This window comes from Telopea speciosissima, chromosome 9 (genome assembly GCF_018873765.1).
Source record: "Telopea speciosissima isolate NSW1024214 ecotype Mountain lineage chromosome 9, Tspe_v1, whole genome shotgun sequence".
Lineage (NCBI taxonomy): Eukaryota > Viridiplantae > Streptophyta > Magnoliopsida > Proteales > Proteaceae > Telopea > Telopea speciosissima.
In genome coordinates this window covers 17,618,983-17,637,571 of record NC_057924.1, presented here as the reverse complement: position 1 = coordinate 17,637,571, position 18,589 = coordinate 17,618,983, and the positions used below count along the sequence as shown (strand labels likewise).

At 41.3% G+C, this 18,589-nt stretch overlaps 1 protein-coding gene across 1 annotated transcript in view; it reads left to right on the top strand.

Moving 5' to 3' along the window:
- LOC122640353 (guanylate-binding protein 2-like) overlaps positions 1-18,589 on the top strand; it is a 68,165-nt gene that overhangs the window by 32,919 nt on the left and 16,657 nt on the right. Inside the window, exons 8-9 of the mRNA XM_043833516.1 lie at positions 10,281-10,370; positions 10,435-10,569. Coding sequence (XP_043689451.1) covers positions 10,281-10,370; positions 10,435-10,569 — 225 coding nt within the window. The remainder of the gene's footprint in view (positions 1-10,280; positions 10,371-10,434; positions 10,570-18,589) is intronic.

Sequence of the window (18,589 nt, the reverse complement as noted above, 5' to 3'; positions counted from 1 at the left end):
CTCTCTCTAGGAAACTCCATAATACCAAGGGTGCCCTGAAAAGGTGGAATCTCTCCACCTTTGGTAACATCAATTCCAGGCTTTCCTCTTGCAAGTCTAATCTCTCTTCCTTACAACTTAGACTTCAATCTGATCCCCTCAACCCTTCTCTTGCCTCCGAGGAAAAGTCCCTTTATGAGGAATTGTATTCCCTTTCTTCCCTTGAGGAAAACTTCCTGCGCCAAAAGGCTCGCATCAAGTGGCTTGGGTGGGTGACTCCAACTCTGCTTATTCCACAGATCTCTGAAAGCCCGCCTCAATTCTAACTCCATCACCCTTCTTCACTCCTCTGATGGGTCCCCCCTCGCCTCGGTCCATGACATTAAATCTGCCTCCATCTCTTTCTATGCCAATCTTTTCAATCCCCCCCTCCTCTCCGCCCCCCCATTCCCCCGAACCTCATCAACAAATTCCTCTCCTCCCAGAGCGCTGACTCCCTCATTAGCATTCCCTTGGATGATGAGATCTCCAAGGCTATCCGCTCCCATAAGTCCAACAAAGCCCCTGGCCCTGATGGCTTCAGTATGGGTTTCTTCCTCAGCTGCTGGGACTCCATCAAAGGAGACCTTTTCAAAGCCATCCGTAGCTTCTTCTACAAGCCTAGCCAGCTTGCCCAGGTCAATCAGACTTTCATCTGCCTCATCCCCAAAAAAGAGGGGGCCACCTCCTCGCGGATTTCAGGCCCATTTCCCTTTGCAACCTCATCTACAAATTCATTGCCAAAATCCTGGCCAACAGAATCAAGGCGGTTATCCCTACTCTTGTTAGCCCGAACCAATTTGCCTTCATTTTTGGCCGCAGCATTGCAGACAACATCATTCTTTGCTCTGAGGTGGTGCGGGGTTTTGAGCGCAAATCTCATTCTCCGGCCACCCTCATGAAGATTATCTCCACAAAGCTTTTGACTCCCTTCGTTGGGACTTCATCTGTGGAGTGCTATCCCAAATGGGCTTCCCCCCTGCCTTTGTCCGTTGGATTCATGCTTGCATCTCTTCTCCCTCCTTCTCCGTGCTGGTCAATGGTTCCCCTGCTGGTTTTTCCACTCCAAAGTAGGTATTCGTCAAGGCTGTCCTCTCTCCCCCTTCCTTTTCTCCATAGCTTTGGAAGTCCTTTCCCGTAGCCTCCAATCCAAAACGGACCTCCATCTCATCTCCCCCATCCCCAAATGCAAGCATATCAATCTTACCCATCTTGCTTTTGCTGATGATCTGATGATCTTCTCCAAAGCTTCTCACTCTTCTATCTCTGCTATCATGGATTCCCTTCATCTCTTTGAATCCCTCTCTGGTCTCCGCATCAATCTCCTTAAATCCAAAATCTTCCTCTTTGGTATTCCCGATTCAGAAAAGGATTCCCTTCTTCACCTGACTGGTTTCACCCTTGGCTCCCTCCCAGTCAAGTACCTTGGCCTTCCCCTCATTCCGGCCCGGCTCACTAGGCATCATTGCGCTCCCATGCTGGACAATATCCGTAAGCGTCTCTAGCTTTGGAAAAGCAAACTCCTTTCCTATGCCGGCCGCCTTGTTTGTATTCGCTCCGTCCTCCAAGCTACTTACATCTACTGGTGTGGGATCTTTGCCCTTCCAAAAGCCACGTCTCGTGAGATGGAGTGCCTCTTCTGCGCCTTCCTCTGGAAAGGGGCCGACACCTCCAGATTTCTCCACCCTTTAACCTGGAAGTCCATCTGCCTTCCCAAATCTGAGGGAGGTCTTGGGATTCGCCGCTTCAAAGACTCCAACACTGCCGGCATCCTCAAGTTGATCTGGAAAATCTCTTCCTGTCAGGATTCCATCTGGGTCAACTGGGTCTATTCCCACCTTCTCAAGTCCGACTCCTTATGGACTGTCCCCACCCCCTCTGATGCCTCCTGGATTTGGAGAAAGATCCTTGCCCTCCGTCCCCTGGCCCTTCGTGGAATCACTACCTCCATTGCTCGAGGTTCTTCCACCTCCCTCTGGCTTGACCCTTGGCACCCTCTTGGTATCTTGTATTGCATTCTGGGTCCCAGGTCCATCTACCCTCTGGTTTCCCAAAAAATGCCCCCCTGTCCTCTCTCATTTCCTCTGGAGCCTGGTGTCCCCCCCCTCTTCTCAATCCCTCTATTGTCGATAGGATATGGCCTGCTCTCCCCCCTCCCCCCCCCCTTCTGATGACAAACTTTTGGGGCTGCCCTCTCCCAATGGCCGCTTCACCTCCTTCTCTGCTTGGAACTTTGTTTGCCACTCCGCCCCCATTATCCCTTGGCACAACCTTGTCTGGTTCAAAGGCCACATTCCCCGCCATAGCCTCACCACCTGGAGAGCCCTCCGCCTTTGCCTCCCAACCCAAGCCTTCCTTATTCACTGTCACATCCATGTTCCCTCCACCTGCTCCCTTTGTTGGAACGGCCTCGAAGACATTCCCCACCTCTTCTTTGACTGCCCTTTCACCTCAACCATTTGGAAAAAAGCCCTCTCTTCCATTTGGCACTGTAGCAGAAGACCCTTCCCTTTTGACCGAGAATGGCCCTGGGTGGCTAAGTCCTTTTCAGGGACCTCGATCTGCGACATCATTGGCAAGCTAATCTTTGGAGCTGCTGTTCACCACATTTGGATGGAGCGTAACATTAGGAGATGGACTTCCAACTCTCGATCCTTTGACCTGATTTGGAAAGCCATCTCCTTTGATGTCTCTTCCAAGCTCAGCCATCTCCCTCTTCGTGCTATCAGAGACACCCTTAGAAATAGGCACATTGCTGTTTTTTGGGGTCTTGATCTGACCTCCCTTTTTATTGCCACCTCTGCGTAGGTCGGCTTTGTTTCTCCCCTCCCCCCTCTTCCCTTGTATATTCCTTTCTCTCTTTTCCCTGCCCCCCCCCCCCTAGGGTATGGTAATACATATTTATTCACCCAAACAAAATTTTATGCTGATTGGTTTTTATGTTTTTTGTAGTTAATTGTGTTAAAAAAGAGATCTATTCATTGATAAGAAAAAATAAAAAAAAGGTGAACTGTGATTGGATTGATAATAAAATAGAATCCTGGGTCGCGAACAGTGATTCGATTGATGCCGAATACCGTTGTCTGTAAATACTGCATATTTGATTCCATCCATAAATCCATTTTCTTCCCTACTGTGACCCACTTCTGATGGAGATTCTAAATCATCTAATGACAAGGTTATCCAGCGGAAAACCAGAATTGCTGTGAAGGGTTTAGAAACCAGATTCAAAATAAAATTAATTTCAGCAAATCAATAATTCAGATGAGGCCAGAAATTTGATTGAGTGCTCTTTATTGACTGATAAACAGTCCTGCAAAACCAGAAGGCAAATTGGTAATCCAACAACTGGATTGGGAGATATGAAGATTTTCCAATTGGAGTAGGAAACTGAAATTCTCACGGAAACTCAAGAATTCGTTAGCAAGAATTTTTAGAGGTTCAAACCAACATCTATATTGATCTGATTTTAATGGATTAATTGCGGAATAAGACCTTATAAAGTTCTGAAATCAGAAGTAGGAAAAACAGAATTGTTGACTGAGATTTTGAAATTATACCTCAAACGATTTGCTGAAATCATACCTCGAAGGATTTGCTGAAATCAATAACAAGACTCAAGAGATCAGTGTTGTATTAATAGGGATTGAATAATAACAAATTCTCAGGAAACAGAGTGTTGAAAATTCCTATTTGAAGTAGGAAATTTAAAATCAATGGAAAGACGGAACTTTTAAAAGCAGTTTCTGAAATCTGGATTTAAGAACACTAGACAGAATTGAAACTGTAGATTATCAGCAAGAGAAGGTTAGCAGATCATTGATTAATCAAGCAACAAAAAATAGGAAAGTAGAAGCATGCTGATGCAATCCTGGGTCTCAAAGCCCACTTCAGGATCGTTATGGGCCCACCTTAATGATAACAGTTTAAAATTTTAAAGGTACTGACAATTCTTTGATTTTTGAGATAAATAAGGCCCTTAAGAATAAGGTAACAGCTCTTAGGTTTCAGTAGTAGCAGAGTTTTGGTAGAACAGGAAGAACAAGGGAAGAAGAACTAGGGAAAGTAGAAAGAGTATAGGGAAGTATTCCGTAGCTTAGAGAGAGGCCACACCAGGCACCCAAACAAAAACCAATTTCATTCCATTCTAATCTGTGATCTCCATTGTAGTACATGAATATAAAGAAAGCCTAAGAAAACTTCTATCATAATAATAGAAGCCCAACTCAACTGGCCACACCAGGCACTCAAACAATAACCAATTTCATTTCATTCTAATCTGTGATCTCCATTGTAGTTCGTGAGTATTAAGAAAACTTTAACATAATAATAGAAACCCAACTCAAAATGGGCAATGTCTCAAATAAAGAAACTACCAAAATAATTCCTACGTAAGCTGTTGTGGAGCCAATCATCCTTATCAGATATGCTTAAAGTTGTGGAGTCAATCACCCTCTCCACAGCCTTGGGTTGCCGAGACGCCGTGACAACTATGCTTTCAATTATCATAGTGCACAAACTGTCATTGCATCTTACCCTGGTCTGGAATATGCTGTTGTGGAGCCAATCATCCTTATCAGATACCTTATGTGTAGCCAGAAGTGGACAAAGAACGTAGCAATACTGTGACTCTCCATCACTATCATCCTCGTTGACCTCACTAGGCTCACGCTCTGTCTCCAAAAGTCCTATCTCGTTCCTCCGTTGCTCCTCTGAACCTGTAGCTATGAGTTCGTCTTTATTACCAAAAGCGACCAGACAGTTAGGACATTGTGTAGAAAAATGTCTGAACCCCTTGCATGTAAAACTCTGTATCTCGACCGGTGGCTTTGAAGGAGGTCTGTTGGAACCATTCCGAGGTGAAGAATAAGGACGGTTTGGCCTTGAGCATGCCATAAAATACCCACTAGTTTGTGGCTTGTTGAACGACTAAACTGGTTGAGAAGGTTGTTTGCTCGTTCTATCAATCCGGGAGAAAGTGTCTGTAAAAGTCTTCCGAGTGTAGTGCCACTTCAGTCTTTTTTCCACGTGTTATGCCACTTGTACCGGCGTACCGGGTCCTCCATGGTAAGCAATTGATTGGATTCTAATGCATAACTGATTTGAGGATGCAAGTCATTGCGAAACTAGGCCACCAATGCCTCCTCATCCCACTCAAAATCAGATTGAGTGGGTAAGTAATAAAGTCTGGCCACATAATCCTCAATTATCATGTTGTCCTGTCTCAATTGTGCACAGTTGAGGTGCATGCACTGCTTATTGTCGGACGGTAAGAATCTTTGGTAGACGGCTTCACTCATCTCAGTCCAAGTAGTGACTACCTTGATACCTTCAATCCGATTCTATTTTTGGTACTTGATCTAACAGATTTGAGCCATGCCCTTCAATTTAGCCTCTGTAAAAAGAATCTTCTTGGCCTTAATTAACCTGTACCATCTGAAAAATATCTCCAAATATGTGCCCAGTCAAGGTATTGCTTCGGTATTATCCCCGTAAAATTCAAGGATGTCCAACCTCGCTTCTCTATCAGTTCCATAAAAATCATGTCATCCCACTCCATATGGTGGTGGCGGTGGTGTAAAATGAGGGGTGATGGTGGTGGGGCATGAAGCGGACCATGTGGTACGAAGTTGGAAGAATTCCCAGAGTGGATGGGACCCTTTATTTTATCTAAAGCTGTCAATTTGGCAATAGAAGCTTGGAGTGACACCATCATGGTCTGTAGGGAAGTGACTGTGGAGTTGAAGCTGCCAACATTGGTGGTGAGTTTATCAACTGGTCTGTGAGGCGGGTGATGTTGGCTTGGGTTTTCTCGTGGGAGTTGAGCTGTTGAATAACTTCACTATTGGCCACCATAATATAGGATTGGGGGAGGAGCTTCAGCTCTGATACCAAATTGGTGTGATTTGCAGTTCCGAAAACCCGGTTTGGATCGCTTAGGGCGTGTTTGGTTCGGAGAACCAATTGGTGGTTGCATTGATGTTGGTGCTGCACCAATGGATCCATTGTCCTGACAGAAAAATTGTTTGGTTACCCTAAGTCTTTTAGCTGAATCATCCTGAGAAACTGTTTGGTTACCCTGAGTCTGTCAATTGGATTCTATTTGGATTTATATGAAAAACTGTTTGGTTTCCCTGATTCTGTCAGTTAGATTCAGATTGGATTTGTATGAAAAACTATTTGGTTCAGATAGATCCTACCATCAGATTGGCTACTCTATGGCTAGAAAATGAAATAATTATGAAGAATTAACCATTTCAACTAATGTTTAAACTTGAATAAAATAGGAATTAATTGAGTTCTTATCCAACAGTTGTCCTTGTCATTCATTACATGAATAAAATATATATTTAAAAAGTTGTTATGCTATTGTGACATCCTATTCCCTCCTCCTAGGCATCATCACTTGTTAAGGTCAAGTTTTTTGACAGCATCAAGAAAGTCCTCCAACTCCCTTGTATGTTGCTCCAACATCCTTGTTTAACATAACCAAAGTAATTATAAAATGCCAAATTTAAAAAATGCCATTAAAATTGGGTTCTTGTGTGGATTAGTGTCATAACTGACTATGCTATGAACAGTTGAATAAAAATTGGGCCTTGGTGGATTCGAACCACCATCCTCTTGGAACATGCTCATGTTCCAAGTGCTCTACCAATTTGAGCTAAAGACCCATCAAGTACTCATTGATTAGGGATTTCTACCTATTTGAGCTAAAGACCCATCAAGTACTCATTGATTAGGGATTTCTAATCAGTTTGATTCTCAACCCCACAAAAAGAAGAACTCAGAAATATCAATTTATCTTGAGTTTGTTAGAAAGAAAAGATTAGATAAAAATGGCCAAAAGACAGATTTCTATCTTCGAGTTATGTGGTAGTACAAATGGGTTTTTTTTAGTCCTGTACAGAATAACAGGACAAAGTGGTGGGGCAGTTGAAATCTTGAAACAAAGTAACCCCAGTGGATTTATCCCAACCATTTCTGGTTTTGGAACTGATAAAGCCGAGACCACCACCATTTAATTAACTTCAGAGAGAGTATTTCCCAGTGTCAGAATGGCTTGAAAGTGCATTCAAAGGAGACCCAGTGCATTCAATTGCTGTATTTGAGATTTCAACTGGCTTCCCTCGTTGCTTGTCACAGAACAAGCAATCACTGGTCTAGTGACTCCACATGCTCTACCAAGGGCTTGCTTAGAAGGTACAAATACATACGGCACATTCTGCCACATTCACGAATTACAAATTCATTCACGAAAACTGAGGGTAGTTTCACCTCAACAGCTATAAATGCAACAGTATGCAAAATTCACAAGTATCACAAGACATTCTGTTGTGTACCAAGAATGATCTCATATTCTACAGAAGATTGTAAAACAAAAGTTCAAATCTTTGAGAAGTATTAAGTGTAATCTACCACATGGGAAAACTCAGATTTCATAAGAGTTACCCATTTGATTTACCCATTTGATCTGTGTCTTTAAAGGGTTCATGACTTACCCATTTGATTTTGTGCCTTATCTGCAATACAAGTCACCCCAAAAGACCACACAAGCATACCACTACCCACAAATAAAAACAATAGACTTAGATTTTATCAGTGAGAAGATCTCAATTGGAGACATTTTCATTCACTTCCACATGACATTTGGCTTAGATGCCTTCTTCCAGTATAACAATCATATTCTTATTTAAGTAGCTAATGGAGAGAAAAAAACAAGAAAGCTTTAATGGTAATCTGTTTTCTAAATGGGGCATCTCTTTAATGAGGTTTGGATTGTAAAGATAAGAGGAAAGCTTAACTACTATAATTGAACCATGAAATCCAAAATGAGACCCTGTCATGATGGATGATGTCCTCTTATTCTAATGACTTTCCACAATTAGGGAACAGAGGTCACTGCCAATATAATCATGATCAAAACTAGGGGACAAACCCATTCACTTCCACAAGAACTTTTGCTGAGATGCTTCTTTTTCCAAAATTACAAACCAACTCTCATTTAAGGGTTGTTTTTGCTTGTATGATAATAATGTTTAAGAAGCTTTTATGGTATTTTGTTCTCTAATGAGACATCAACTTTAAAAAGTTTTGGAACCAATACGTCAATTCTAGCTAAAATGATTCCATATGTGATGTGGGTGAAGTCAAATAATTGAACCATGAACAGGTTTGGCCTAAGATTTCAGGTGGGGTTCCCTAGTTCGAAGGCTACCTTAAAGTTTACTTTTTAAGGTAAGCTCTTAATTAAGTCTTAACCAAAAAGCTTATCTACTATGTCTGCTGCTCCCTTCACATAGTCACATGATCGTGATAATTACCATCTTAACACAATCAAAATTATTCTTCCAATTAAAGCTTGGTTGCATGATCCCTCTAACATATTTGAGAGCAATTTAGAACTGAGTGCTCAGATTAACCACAATGCAAAGATGAAAGCAAGTGCTGGAGCAAGAGAGAAGTGGCTAAGAAAATGTAAGCATATATATGCATATTCTACTTCCTCATTTTAATAGAACCTAATATGCATGAATTTTGATTGTTTCCCATTTTATCCATCATCACTTTAAGAACACAAGTGCTACAGGAAATGGAAAAACATCTCGAATCAGGAAATACTTATCATTTTGGTCCAAACAAAGCTATTGCATCAATACACTGGAGAAAAGAACAGCAGAAATCTAATTTCCACCCCATTCTGAACACTCTGGCAGCCAGAGCCGGGTGTCTCATTACGATTGAAATCAGGGGAAACCCTGGGTTTACAAAATAGAATGAATCATATTACAAAATAGAATGAATCATACCCAAAATAGGGTTTGATTCATTTCTTTAAAACTCTGAATCTGCTAGAGTTGTAAACCCTAGGATTACAAAACCAAAGCTAGAGAAGGCGAGAGAGAGAGAGAGCTATCGAGCAATAGATAGATAGAGAGAGAGGTACAAAGATGGAGATAGATAATGAGACAGACAGCGATCTTACCTTCGCAGCAGCTGAACCACTCTAGGGTTGAAGGTCTTCCCTTCGAAGGAGACGAACCAGTTGAAGCTTGGAGAGTTCGTTCCTTCGCAGGAGGCGGAAGAGTCGAATGTTGAGAGGTAATGGCCGATAACTTGAATCAGTGTTGGTTCACAAATAGAAAAGGTATTTATATTTAGGTTAGATTTTTGGGAATCAAATATGGGTCCACCTATAGAGGTGGACCCAACATAGATACCCATTTACATTGAAAAAGTGGAATCACCCAGATTTATGAATTGAAATCGGCTCACCACCAATTTGAACCAAACGGTTTATTATTTTCGGAATCATGACCCAATTAGTGCAGCACCAATTGGTACTCCGAACCAAACATGCCCTTATGCACCCACTCAAACAATTAAAATCCAAATACAAGCGCTGGTAGTTCTGTAAATAATCTAAAGTTTTTAAAGTGGGGTGGCCCTTTTGTAATTAAACAGAATCTAAAAGGATAGCTGAGTAATCAAATAGGGTAAGGATGAAAGAGGAATTAGACTTAAAACTTAAAAGGCAAGAGTGAACTTGGAACTAAAATATTTAAGGGACAGAAGTTGAGTTAGAAACAAAAGGTAAGGGGTAACTTTGGAAATAAAATATAAGGGGCTAAACAAACCTCAACAAGAGGTTGTCTTCAACCTTCAAACACGACAACCAGACAGAACAGTCTTCTTGCATAAATGAGTTCAAATGCAATTCTGCATGATGAAAAGGGCATAAGTTGGAGGCTAGTTCAATTAAGAAAGAGAGAAATCTTGAATCTGTGCAACTACCATCCCAGGTCTAGTCTCCCTTTTCTAGGTCACAGTTATGAAACATATCCCTTTCTTTTATTACCTGTGAACTATATTTGCTTGTCTGTGATTTAGATGGTGTGATGCTCTTCTGCATTGAATCAGGCATTTATTATAAGTGATATAATTGCTTTAATAATTAGATACAACTCTAAGTTTATCAAGTATGTGACAGTATGAAGCAAGCATGTGGAAAGTCCAAAGCTCAGAAAGACAGAAGAACTAGACCATGCTGGTCTGTTTGTAACTGGATTAAGTAGTTTTATTTAATTATTTATTCAGTATTGTTTTATCACCGAGTGTTTGTCATCGTTTTGACTAGAAAGTGTGGATTAGGTGGATTCTTTGGGTGTCTGCTTTTTGTTTTATTTCCTTTAAAATTTAAAAGATTGTCTGTCCATGTGCATATTTGCACAGGAAGTGTTTGAGCAGATCTTCTTTTGCAGAGTGTTGAAGAAGCAGAATGTCGTAGAGCATTTGATTCAGCTACGGAGGTCTATATGTCTGCTTTTGACCGCTCAAGGCCTCCCGATGAAGTAAGTATAACTTTTGCAGAACTTATTTGTAATGATTATTCTGCCCTAATTTTAGGTATTGTAGGTTGCTTTAAGGGAAGCACAAGAGGAAGCGGTTCAAAAAGCACTTGTTTCATTTAACGGTAGTGCTGTTGGAGCTGGTTCAGCAAGACAGAAGTATGAGAAGCTTCTTCAGAACTTCTTCAGAAAGGCTTTTGAGGTAATTATTTATTTTCTTCTTCTAATGTTATATTGAATGTGACGTACTTCTAGACATAGAACTAAAACTCGCGAGATCTCGACCGAGATCTTGGTTTTCCAAGGGTTTGAGAGGAGACTTAATACGAGTTCTAAAAGTGCAATATCTCGGTTGAGATCTTGGGTAACTCGAGATCTCGGGTCGACCGATCTTATCCTTTAAAAGTATTGTAACTCGACAGAACTCGAGATATCTCGATCGAAATCTGTCCCGAACCTCTTTTCTTCCCATGTGAAGGCTATGAGCTCATTTTACCTCCGGATTTCAAAGTACAACCTGTTAGAGAGTTGATTCAGCTACACAATTGAAGGATTCAGCTACAAAATTGAAGGATTCAGCTCAAATTTGAAGCATTTCTCAAAGGTAAAATGAGCTCACAGCCTTCACAGGGGTCAGGTTTTGGGCCCATATTTCCAGTCCCAAACCAGCCACACCCATACATGCCTTATATGGCAGTAGTAGTGGATCTCACGCCTCATGGCAACCACCGCCCATGTACCCTAGGATAGGGGAATTGGCATATGTTGATGACAACACTTACATAAATGCTGTGGCAAACTATTTACAACACTACAACAACACTATGACATGAGAATTCTGTGGATAGTTTTGGGACTGAATTCATTAATCAATCACATTTTATGTAATGTAACATTGTTAAACAGATTGATGTATTGTACACTTAACATTTCTAATGCTTATTTAAGTTGTTTTACATTAATTGATTGTTTTGATTGCTTTCTATTACTAAATTGTGTGTAGAATAGGGTATTTTAGTACGTCGTCGCCTACCAACCTAGGGTCCAAAGTGAAACTCATATTTGGACTTTGTTTTTGCAAAATCTGATAGTGCCATTGTGTCTAAATGACTTAAAATAGGTTGAGTACCAAGTTTCAGACCCAAACTAGGTCTAAAACCCACCAAAACTAGGTTTCGAGTTGGAAATGCACCAACTTGACCGAGATCTCGAGATATCTAGAGTCAACTCGGTTTTCCAAGGGGTCGGGTTGGGTTCGAGTTTTAGTTCTATGTTTCTAGATATGCATATACATCTGTTGAGTTGTGGTATGTGGACTTGTATACCCTGTATTGAGATTCCCTTCTTTTAATTCTTGCTTCATAATATTGGAAGTAGGTTATGGAAAGGCAATTCATTATACATAAAAATGATTTTTTTAGCCCCCATATCTTCATCAAATTTTCTTTGGTGAAGGAGGTTTGATACAATAGCTATTGCTTCTTTGGAGTTCTTTAGGCTTCTCCCAAACATATCCTCTGATTCATTTGAGATTGCCACTTTCATGCTCTTGGTATGTGTGAAACACTGGAGATTCTTATTTCCAGTAGGATTATGGGTCTCAGGGAGGGTTTTTCGTTCTCAGAAACTTCAGAGTGGGAAATTGGATGATGATAATGTATATACTGGGGGCATTTAATTGGATTAAGGTAGGAGCTGTTGCTTGTGTGATGGTAGAAAGCTTGGTCTGCTTGCGTGAAGATGCAGGTTCAAGTCTTGAGAGCTGCCACTTTGTGCAAAAATGCTTAAGGGTAGGACCCCAATTCGGTCCTCCCTGGACCTTGTGAAAGAGGGACTTACATTGGGTTGTGGCCCTTTATTTGATTGGATTGAGGTGATCATATCTAGCTCTTTCTCCCCCATGGTGGTGTATTGCTTGATTCTTCCTATTAGTGTTGCCCTTAAACTAAATTTTGATGGTAGCTCCTTTAATCTCTGGTCCAGCTTTGCTTATAAGGTGCATTTTGGGACTATTAGGAAGTAGTGGGAGTAGTGATTCACGGCCCAGCCTGTCTAGTCCTATTGATACCTGTCTGAACTGACCAGACTAATAAACAACTTTATCGAGTCTGGCCTGCTAGGCTGATTGTTACATGGGCTGGGCCTGGGCAGGGGTTCAGGTATGCGGGCTTGTGGAGTTCATCTCAGATTCATCCTGAGCACCATTCCAAGTCCTTGCCTCAGCCCAAATTGCCTGATTGCCCCCTTGTATACTTCTGATGCAGGTTGATTGATGGAAGTGGGAGAGAGATTGATCAGCTAGAGAAGAAGAGAGAAAAAGAGCCAAAGAGGAGAAAATCCATATCGTTGGCAGTTTGGGCAAGAGAAGAGAGAGGAGAGAGGAGAAAGGATAGAGAAGAGACATGTTATCTCAACTCAAAATAAACTAAATCTAATCAATTCCGTTCAATCAAATCGTGTGGAGGCTATTAGGACTTTACATTACTTTATACTGGTGAAAACAGAAATAAAGAGGAATAAGGACACTTTTAAACCTCCCCATTGATTGGGATGACGTGGCATTCAAAATTGACTCAATCAATATAGAAACTAATCCAAGTAGACTGGAATAACCTAATCTTTCGTGGCTAAGATGGAGTTCCCTCATTAACTATGTAATGTAGTCCTAGAATAGGAGACAATCCTACTAGGAGCCAGATACAAAATAAATAGCAAAAGGAGCTGCTGGTTCACATGGACAGCCTAGGTTCTAGCTTAATTCTAGGGTTTAGGATGGGAATTTGGGAATGGGTCTTATATGGTTTCAATATGCAGGTTTAGGGGACTATTTTGGTATAAAGAAAATTAGATTTGGTTAGGTTTTAAAATTCTACAGATTTAGGGTTAGGTTTTAGGGTTAAGGGAAACTAACAAAACTAGGGTTTCAAGCGGGCTGTGAGAGCTGGGTTTGGGATCGAAGGTAGGGGACTGTGAGGGAAGGATTCGACCAGGATATGGTCCAATTCTGATGGTCAGAATGGGCTGTGGGCAATTTAGGGCTTATGGGGTTCTTATGGAGAAGAAGGATTTAGGGTTTTGGGGGATGAATATGGGCAGCAACTGGGATCGAGTGTCAACAATGGTGGGGGGGGGGTGTGTGGTCAAAGTTTGGATGATTTCTGATGGGTAAACAGATCTGGACAGAACTGAGATCCTTCTAGGGTTTATGCAATTAGAATAGAAAAATTAAAGGATTGAATGGGGAATGAAAGGAAAGATAAAAACAGAAAATTAAGATTCAAACTCACACTGGAATCCACCGGCAGTAGCTTGAATGTTTGAAGGATGAAACCACCTTCGAAGAGAGATCCTCCCAACCGTCATGGCGTAAAGAGTTGTAGGAATCATGGTACTAAATCTCGTTTCGTTTCGGTGTTTCGGTCTGACCGAAATTTCCGAGATACCGAAATTTCGTCGAAATCTCGGTCGAAATATGGTATTTTTTTGTGGGTGTAAAATGCCAAAAATGTCCGAGATTTCCGAAATTTTCGAAACGAGATGACCGAAATTACCGAGATTTTCGAAATTTCTGAAACGAGATGACTGAAATTTCCGAAATTTCATCGAAATTTCCAAAATATTCGAAATATTGCATTTTTTCATTTCGGACTTGCATTTCGTTTCGGACAGGTCGAGATACTCGAAATATTCGATATCTCGACCGAAATTTCGCGAGTTTTAGTACTATGGCAGGAATCCACCCACCCTTCCACTTTGAAATCCACAAGGATGCACACTTACACAAGGTAGCAAGGAACAGCAGCAATGGCAGCCACGAAATCTGTATTTTTTAAATCAAAATTCTGTGGGGGAGCCCTCCACGATATACTTTATTTATAATAAAGGCCTAAGCCAAATCCTAGTACAAATTAATGTCTCTTCCTTCTAAAATTGTGGAAGGAAGAGTTCTAAGCTAACTTAATTAAATTAAAACAGTAAATTGACTAAGATACCCCTACTAACTTAAAAATAAAAGACTCTAACTTAAACAACTAATTTAAAAGAAGAGTCCATATTAGCCAATAGGATATAAGAACCTATTAACCAATAGGAACTCTTTACTTAAATTAGACCCATTGAACCCATTGGATGCAACCAATTTTAGCCCGGTTCAATCTAAAACAGAAAAAATAAACTAAGTATGGAAAGATATAAATCCTAACCTACGGCTCCCTATTCAAACCCTAAGTTCAGGGCCTCTTCTTCTTCTTCTTCCTTCTTGGAGCTACATCAACTCTCCCCGTGTTGAAATCATTCATCTCCGATGAATGGCTGGAGATCACCAAATGGTCTTCCAATTTAGGATAAAGTTTCTTCAGCTTATCTTCAACGGATGGTTCAAGCTTGTATGCGGACAGCAGCTCTTTGGCGGATGAAGAAGGCTGGAATTCTGGCTGGGCAGCAGCCTCTTGAAGTACCATATGAACACCTTGTAAATCTTCATCAGCAAAATAATGTTCATCATCATCAGGGGGGAGTGCATGAATGTGGATGCCGCCTTAGTCTTCATTTTCACCTTGAACTTCTTCTTTTTCAGCCACGTTGAGAGGCTTCTTCTTGTGTGGGCAGTCCCTAGCAATATGTCCTTTGTCTTGACAGTAATAACAAGTAAAGGGGTCATTTCGGCCCATAGGAGCTTTGCCCTTATCATCCACACGTGGGGGAACAGCAGGGCGAGAGATGTTGCCTATGGAGGAACCTTGTTTTGAGGTGCTATTGTTGATGTAGGCCGGCTTGGAGGTAGACCCTGGCTGTTTACTTGAAGCTAATAACTCCTCTGCTTTCAAGGCCTTCTCAAAACAATCTCGAACGTCTACAACGTCAACTACCCCAAGTATCCTGTTAATCTCACTTGACAGACCCAGCCTGAACCTGGAAAGCATTTGGATGCCCTCCTCCCTAATGTCAGTGCGAGAGGAAAGAGCATCGAATTGCCTCATGTACTCAGTTACAGTCATGGTTCCTTGGCGGAGGGAGTTGAATTTATCCTGCAACTGAGACCTGAAGTGCCTTGGTAAATATTGCTTGCTCAGGTCATATTTCATGTCTTCCCAAGTGCGGGGTGCAGTACCATTAAAGTCCATCTCTCTTTCAGCAGTTCTTCACCACTCACGTGCAGGTCGACAAGTTTAGCACGGACTAACTTCATTTTCCCTTCTTCAGATAGATCATACCAGTCGAAATAATCTTCTATTGCAGCAAGCCAATCATAAAATACCTGGGGGTCAGAGTTACCATCGAATTCTTTCAGCTCAAGCTTCACCTTTTGGTTGCCTGTATAGCGCCGATTAGTACCCTAGTCTCCAGTGAAGTAGGACCTCATATACTCTTCAAAAGTAGGCTGCCGACCTCTGTCTCTGTAGCCTCGGTGGTGATCTCTGTGTTCCGGAGAAGGTTCACGGGCATATCTGGGTCTGTCCCGACGATCTCTGTAATGATCTCTATCATCCCTGTCATCTCGGTCAGCTCTGAATCTGTCCCTGTGACCTATGTGTCCATCTCTATAACCCCTGTAGTCATCTCTGGGGCTCCCATCTCTGTCATGCAGCCTCTATACCACTGAATGGAGTTGGTACCTGTCTTCTTCTATGGGTACATTACTGTCCCCATTAAGTGTAGGCTGTCTATGCTCAATTACTTGCAGCCTTTCAGCCATAGCTATGTGTTCATCTCTAAAGTCTTCAAACAAGGTCTTCTGGTCAGCAGTAAATTTCTGAAACATCTCTAACATTGCAGCCATAGGGTCGGGTGGTTGTGGCAGCACTGGGTTGCCATGTGCATCCATGGCTCTGATACCAAGTTAATGTAGTCTTAGAATAGGAGACAATCCTACTAGGAGCCAGATACAAAATAAATAGCAAAAGGAGCTGCTGGTTCACATGGACAGCCTAGGTTCTAGCTTAATTCTAGGGTTTAGGATGGGAATTTGGGAATGGGTCTTATATGGTTTCAATATGCAGGTTTAGGGGACTATTTTGGTATAAAGAAAATTAGATTTGGTTAGGTTTTAAAATTCTGCAGATTTAGGGTTAGGTTTTAGGGTTAAGGGAAACTAACAAAACTAGGGTTTCAAGTGGGCTGTGAGAGCTGGGTTTGGGATCGAAAGTAGGGGACTGTGAGGGGAGGATTCGACAGGATATGGTCATCGATGGTCAGAAGCGCAGGATATGGTCCAATTCTGATGGTCAGAATGGGCTGTGGGCAATTTAGGGCTTATGGGGTTCTTATGGAGAAGAAGGATTTAGGGTATGAATATGGGCAGCAACTGGGATCGAGTGTAAACAATGTTGAGGGGGGGGGGTGTGGTCAAAGTTTGGATGATTTCTGATGGGTAAACAGATCTGGACAGAACTGAGATCCTTCTAGGGTTTATGCAATTAGAACAGAAAAATTAAAGGATCGAATGGGGAATGAAAGGAAAGATAAAAACAGAAAATTAAGATTCAAACTCACACTGGAATCCACCGGCAGTAGCTTGAATGTTTGAAGGATGAAACCACCTTCGAAGAAAGATCCTCCCAGCTATCACGGCGTAAAGAGTCGCAGGAATCCACCCACCATTCCACCTTGAAATCCACAAGGATGCACACTCACACAAGGGAGCAAGGAACAGCAGCAATGGCAGCCACGGAATCTGTATTTTTAAAATTCAAAATTCTGTGGGGGAGCCCTCCACGATATACTTTATTTATAATAAAGGCCTAAGCCAAATCCTAGTACAAATTAATGTCTCTTCCTTCTAAAATCGTGGAAGGAAGAGTTCTAAACTAACTTAATTAAATTAAAACAGTAAATTGACTAAGATACCCCTACTAACTTAAAAATAAAAGACTCTAACTTAAACAACTAATTTAAAAGAAGATTCCATATTAGCCAATTGGATATAAGAACCTATTAACCAATAAGAACTCTTCACTTAAATTAAACCCATCGAACCCATTGGATGCAACCAATTCTAACCCGATTCAATCTAAAACAGAAAAAGTAAACTAAGTATGGAAAAATATAAATCCTAACCTACGGCTCCCTATTCAAACCCTAAGTTCAGGGCCTCTTCTTCTTCTTCTTCCTTCTTGGAGCTGCATTACTAAGTCTAAATCAGGTCTGGATTCAAATACTACTTTCATAGCTTATCTAAACAACTAAGCAGAATTAAAATGAAGTAATTAAACTCTAAAAACCAGCCCATGGTTGCTGGAGATTCTATAAAATCTGAAAATTCTGGAGCTGCAAGGTGTTAAAGAAGCTTCGCAACTGGGCCCCACGATTTGGATAAGCTCGAGTGAACCAGAATTTGAACCATGGGTCAGGTTTGGACAAAAACTGAACCAAACTGACCTAAACCAAAACCGCAAGGGTTGCTGTTATCATGCTCCTGCACTATTCCCCCTTGTTTGAAACTACTCGCCCTTGAGTTTTGTAGAATGGGAGGAATAGGAGATCTTGGAAGATTCTCTCTTACTCCACACCATTGTTACAAACCAGGATCAGAAGTTGAAGCGCTGGTGGCACATCCTTTGCTGCCTAGAATCTTTTGTTGCTTCACCCACAACCTCATGTTCTTTGTAAGAGAATTGAACAATTAGGGCTGTATCCACGTCATGAACAATAATCACCCCGCCTTCTTCTGCCGTTACTTTTTGTTCTACATCAATTGTAATATGGACAAGAAGTTTTTCCTTTTGTGGCGACTCTTTCAACTCTTCCACCCACGTTTCACTAACTTGCATAAGTTTATCAAAAGGAGTTTCCATATGATTGGAAGTGAGGATGCACTTGGTTCTTAAATTCCTCAAGTTGTCGAGTCTCTTCAAGATTCACTTTAATCTTTCGTTTGCAAGACTTGAAGTTGATGCAGATAAGTCACATAATGGCCTTATTTTATTGGAAATAAGCCTTGGGTGGGGTTATGTATACATTGGGCCTTTGATTCTATGTGTTTTCTTTGTAATGGGCCACTTTAATGGGCCTAAATGTGGGTACAAGGAAGGCATACTTAGTAGTGGCTTATTTTCATACTTCTAGGCAGATTTATTATTTTTCTTGTTTGTAGTTCTTAGGTTCTTGTTTATTGTTCCTAGATGCATGGGGGGATGTTTTCTATGTAATGGGCTGGGAATACCAACAGTCCATTAATTACTTACATGTATCCAAGGAGTTTTTGGAACTCCTTCCTCCCTTAT